Genomic DNA, 6,115 nt, shown 5'->3' with positions numbered 1-6,115 from the left:
ATGTTTAATTTATTGAATTGTTATTAGTTTTGAGTGATTTAAACTAGTTAATCATAAACTGATGTATCTATAATTAAATTTTAATATATTTAAAAAATATACAACAATCTAAAAATATCATTTGAAAACAAAATCTTGCTCAACGGTTTTACCTCATTTAACCCTGTTTCAGAAGTTATAACTCAGAAGTTAGAAATTGTCCCACTCATTTGTGCATTTTAACCAACCGTTTTGTACCAAAAAGATAAAAAAGAAAGATAATCTTATATGTGCTATAAAAATAATGGAAAAATCTATCTTTATTCATAACATAGAGGTTCCTTATATAGGAGATTACACCGTCATAGATAAATGGAAAGATTACAAATCATAATCTCTTGGTTATGAGTCATCCACAATCTGGTTCATAACACTCCCCCTTCGATGTCATAACCATTTAGAGCTTGTAATGTGCTTTAATGTTGCCTCAATAAAACCTTACCAGGAAAACCCAATTGAGACAAAACCATGGTGAAGAAAAAAGAGTACAACACACATTACTCCTCCTGATTTGGACATTACTCAATTTTCTGCAATCTGTGGGTGATGAAAATCTTGGGCAGAATATGTTTCGTCCTCGAACATGATAGTTGGTTCTTCTTTACCATCGGCCATGCCACAATCTGATCGAACATATTGAGTCATCGACCTCAAATACACACACGAAATCTTGGATGATGTTGATGTGATATGCATGTACCAGCATGTGTAAAACATAACCTGTCTGAAAATAAATCAACAAAACCAAATAATGGACTTCTTTATCGTCCACCTTTGGACTGAATGGATCAGTGTCCAAAACAAGTGATCTCACGCTCATGTACTAGATAATGGGTGAGACTGGTCCATATTAAATCTCTTGAGTACCATTTTCTGTATATACTATTTGATGCACAAGGATTTTATTGTTAATGTACTCAAGCTGTAATCCCAAACAAAACTTTGTTTTCCAAGATCTTTCATCTCAAACTCTTTCTTGAGATATTCAACTGTTTGGAAAATTGTATCCAGAGGTTCCTAGGATATTCAGATCATATACTTTGATGATTATCATTATTGTTCTCGAGAACTTGCCGTATTTTCAGCTCAATACCCTCTAGTACTTTCATTATCCAGTGGACCATATAAATATGCAGTCACTACATCAATTTGCTGCAAGTCTAATTTTCTCTCTTATATATCCAGACTTATGAGAAATCTAAAAGTAGTTGCATCCAGCACATGGGAGTATGTCTCCTCATAATCTATTACTGGTCTTTGTGAGAATCCTTGTGCAACATCAACTTTATATCTCACGATTTCTATTATATTTATATCCACTGGTTTTAACATCATATGGCGTCTTAAGCATATGGCCAAATACACATTTCTTCTTTAAACTATTTAACCCCACGTTTCCATTCAATCCAATCTGTTCTACGAGTGCACACTCTTATATTGACGTGGGTTCATGATCCTCGCTTATATTCATAAATTCAAGTGCTACCTTGTATGCAAATAAATCATCTTATGTCGACATTCCTTATTGGTTCCATTATATTCCAGACAATCAAACATGATATAATCGATTGAGATTCATTATTACCAGGATCTTTAATACTTTGCAGCTTGGCGTCCCAAGCTACATTGTTTGGTACCTGTACCTTAGAGCCGGCCTGCCTTATCTCCATGGCTGGGATGGTTTCCTTAGTAACCTCGGATTTGGATTTTGATTATCATTCTCTACACCTTTCTTTTGTTTCGTTTCCGAGGATTCTTATCTTTTGGAACCTATTTGGTCTACCACGTTTCATACGTTGTCTAGAGTCTGTAGCAACTTGACTGTGTCTCTTCTTGGACATCAAATTCGTTGGTGCTTTACAAGCTGGTTTATATATGACTTAGTCATTCTTTTTCGGGTCAGCAAATGTGTCTACAATTTGATTAGCTAGTTTTGTAAATGTATAATCTTTGGACATCTATTTCACATTCTTTAGTCCGAGGATCTTGCCAAGACATTAATGGTTGATTCCATTATATTTCTTTTACCAGCTTTATTATTTTTCTCCTTCTGGTCTTAAAATAATCCGTGTACCTGGCCTCAAATATAATCACCCATAGTTGGCTCAAGGTACTTTATTATTGTGGGAGAATCATATCCAACATATATCTCCATCCTCCTTTTGAGGTCCTATCTTAGTTCTCTGTGGTGGAGCAATTAGTACATAGACAACACATCTAAATGTCTTATGATGGGGTATGTCTGGCTCTTGACCTGTTAATAATTGTGATAGGGGATATCTATGCTCACTAAATGACATGATGCGTATTAACTTAGGTGCATGTAAATCCCGTGTGGCCCAAGCTGTGAATGGGAGTTTTGACCTCATAAGTTATGGTCTATCAATCAGCTATTTGCGTTTGTCACATGTGCTCTTAAGGAATGAAGAGAGATGGGAGCTATCCCTTTCTACATAGTTGAGAGTGACATTCTCAGATCTGGTCCAAATTGTTTATAGTTTCCTATTGTCTCATTGTCAACTCTTTTATCTATTTATGTAATTCATGTAAGAACCAAAAGGAAATATGGAATAAGAGATTCCTTCTTCATATTCTCTCATTTGCAATACTCTCTCTCTCTTTCTTATTTTTACTCAAACTCCTTAATCTCTTTGATCTTATCACATAAACCATCTCATAAATCACTAATTCTCACATGGTATCAGAGCAATTAAGCTCTTCAAACCTATTACTTCCGCAAACCTTTACTCTGATTATTTCTTACAAAAATATTTTCTATTTTCTCTCACCATTCTTGAACTGTTCTTGAGTTGTTCTTGATGGATTCTGGAGAAAATTCAAAAATGTTTGTGATTCCAGCTACCCTTAAGGGAGCTAACTACCTGTTATGGGCAAGACTTGCTAAGACAGCTCTTGGTGGCAGAGGCTACTGGGATATTGTTGAAGAAGGCAAGAACCCAAAGAAAACAACCTTAGGAGAGGATGGTAGAGAAGTGGTGGTGAGTGAAGCTGGCGACAAGAAGAAGAATCAAGAGGACCTCATGGTGCTGTCTATTCTTCAGTCCAGTCTTGATGCTCCACTCCAGGAAGCTTATGGCTACTGTGAAACCTCCAAAGACCTATGGGATACACTCAAGAAGGTCTATGGAAACCAGTCCAACATCAGTAGGGTGTTTGAGGTCAAGAGGGCTATCAATTCTCTAAGTCAAGAGGACAATGACTTTGATAAACACTCTGGGAAGTTTAGATCCCTGTGGGCTGAGCTAGAGATGCTAAGGCCAGCAACCATTGATCCATATGTGTTGAATGAAAGGAGAAAACAAGACAAGGTGTTTGCTCTTCTCTCTACTCTCAACCCTGGATACAATGACCTCATCAAGCATATCCTAAGAGACAAGGAACTCCCATCCTTTGAAGAAGTGTGTGCTTTGATTCAAAAAGAACAAGGATCAGTGGGGCTCTTTGGAGGCAAGCGAGACTTGGTACTTGCAAACCAAGCTGAAGGAGTTGCAAATAAAGGTACCTACAAGACTGAAGACAAGAAGGTGTGGACATGTGATCATTGCAAGAAGAGAGGCCATGGAAAGGACAAGTGCTGGATCCTCCATCCTCACCTTAAGCCACAGAAGTTCAGAGCCAACTACAATGATACAAGAGCCAACTTCTCTGGTGACATGGGAGAGCCATCTACTTCAGCAAGCATGCGCCAAGCTCCAGCAGGTGGTGAAGGCAAAGCAATGGCGTCTAGTGGCAACCTGACCTTGAGGAACAATCAAGATGAAGTCATCAGACGCTCTGACATTGAGGCTCTCATCAAACTCCTCAAAGACAACTCTGGTAACACACTTGGTACCTCTTTACATGCCTCCACTTGTGGTACCTTTCTGAATGCTTTAACTGAACCTAAAATTACAAAACCATTGGTTATAGATTCAGGGGCAAGTCATCACATGATTAGTGATCTTAGCTTAATTAAAAATATTGTTCCTGCCCTAGGAAATGTTATGATAGCTAATGGAGAGAAAGTACCAATCAAAGGTGTAGGTGATCTTAGGCTATTTGATAAAGATTCTAAAGCTTTCTACATGCCTAGTTTTACCTCTAACTTGTTATCAGTTAAAAGAGCCACTAATGACTTGAATTGTAGTGTTACTTTCACTCCTAATGATGTCTACTTTCAGGATATTGAAACTAGTAGGTTGCTTGGCAAAGGTGTAACCAAGGGAGACTTGTACTTACTTGAAGACACTAAGCTCTCAGCCGATTTATCTTATGCTCTAAATTCCATTTCTACTTTACCTAAAGATGTATTATGGCATGCTAGATTAGGACATCCCCATTCTCGTGCTTTGAACATCATGCTTCCTAGTATTTCCTTTAAAAGTGATTGTGAGGCTTGTATCCTAGGCAAACATTGCAAGAGTGTGTTCCCTAGATCAAGTACTATTTATGAAAATTGCTTTGACTTAATCCACTCTGATGTATGGACAGCTCCATGCATATCTAGAGAACATCATAAGTATTTTGTGACCTTTATAGATGAGAAATCAAAGTATACATGGATCACATTATTACAATCTAAAGATAGGGTCTTAGAAGCTTTCATAAATTTTCAAAACCATGTATCTAATCACTTTAATGCCAAGATTAATATTTTGAGATCAGATAATGGAGGAGAATACACAAGCAATGCTTTCAAACAACACTTAGCCAAACATGGGATGATCCACCAAACTAGCTGCCCATATACTCCACAACAAAATGGTGTAGCTGAGAGAAAGAATAGACATCTCATGGAGGTGGCAAGGAGTATGATGTTCCACACAAGTGTGCCCAAACGTTTTTGGGGAGATGCAGTCCTAACAGCATGCTATCTAATCAATAGGATCCCCACAAAAGTCCTTCAAGATCAATCTCCTTATGAGGCACTTAACAAAAAAAAATCATCTATAGATCATATGCGTGTGTTTGGGTGTCTTTGTTTTGTTTTGATACCAGGAGAACAAAGAGATAAGTTGAAAGCTAAGAGCATAAAGGCAATCTTTATTGGATACTCTCCCCACCAGAAGGGCTATAAGTGTTATGTACCAGAGACCAGGAAGGTCTTAATCTCAAGAGATGTAAAATTTGTGGAATCTAGAGGCTACTATGATGGAAAGAGTCGGGAAGAGGTAGAGAACATGTCCCACTCAGCCTCGGATAGAGCTAACAACCTAAGGAGAGTAATGGAAAGACTTGGAATCCGTATACACCAAGATCAAGGAGCCACTACACCTGAGGCCACTCAATCCACGCCATCTACTGAGGGTGATACTGATGTGATTGAGATTCCTCACCTTGATCCTGAGGGGGACAATCAAGCTGAATACTATCAATAGGATTCAGCAAGTCATGATCAAGCTGAGCATCATACACAAGAGGAGCAGGATCATCACGTGACTCAAGAGGAGCCAGTAGTGATTGCAAGCCAGCCGCAGCCTAATATTGATCAAGCTGCAACTGAGGAAAGTAGTTCACAGCCGGCTCCAAGAAGAAGTTCTAGGATCAGAAAGCCGGTTGATCTAAATTGGAAGAACAATAGGGTCTACTTCAATGCTCAAGCTGTGGCTCATCCCATACAAGGAGTGTGCTCTCTAGCTCATTATCCCCAAGAACATGTGGTGTTTATTGGAGAGTTGGATCAGGAATACATTCCAAGGTCTTATGAGGAAGCTATGGAGCATGAGGAATGGAAAGAATCAGTGGGCAGTGAGACTAATGCCATGATCATCAATAATACATGGTATGAAGTTGAACTACCTAAAGGCAAGAGAGCTGTAACAAGCCGCTGGATCTTCACCATCAAGTACAATGCTGATGGGACAGTAGAGAGGCGCAAGACAAGGCTAGTAGCAAGAGGCTTCACTCAAACATATGGAGAGGATTATCTAGATACCTTTGCACCAGTTGCTAAACTTCACACCATAAGGATAATCCTATCCTTGGCTGTCAACCTAGAGTGGGATCTATGGCAAATGGATGTGAAGAATGCTTTCCTACAAGGAGAACTAGAAGATGAGGTCTACATGAGGCCACC

General features: G+C 38.7%; 1 protein-coding gene across 1 annotated transcript in view; it reads left to right on the top strand.

Annotated features, from left to right (window-relative positions):
• The first annotated feature begins 2,882 nt into the window (after positions 1–2,882).
• LOC106344416 overlaps positions 2,883–6,115 on the top strand; it is a 6,755-nt gene continuing 3,522 nt past the window's right edge. Inside the window, exons 1-4 of the mRNA XM_013783802.1 lie at positions 2,883–3,915; positions 4,036–4,479; positions 5,038–5,357; positions 5,418–6,098. Of these exons, the coding sequence (XP_013639256.1) occupies positions 2,883–3,915; positions 4,036–4,479; positions 5,038–5,357; positions 5,418–6,098 (2,478 nt within the window). The remainder of the gene's footprint in view (positions 3,916–4,035; positions 4,480–5,037; positions 5,358–5,417; positions 6,099–6,115) is intronic.

Source organism: Brassica oleracea, chromosome C5 (assembly GCF_000695525.1).
Source record: "Brassica oleracea var. oleracea cultivar TO1000 chromosome C5, BOL, whole genome shotgun sequence".
Lineage (NCBI taxonomy): Eukaryota > Viridiplantae > Streptophyta > Magnoliopsida > Brassicales > Brassicaceae > Brassica > Brassica oleracea.
Note: the sequence above shows the minus strand (reverse complement) of the source record. Positions and strands in the feature narration are given on the sequence as shown.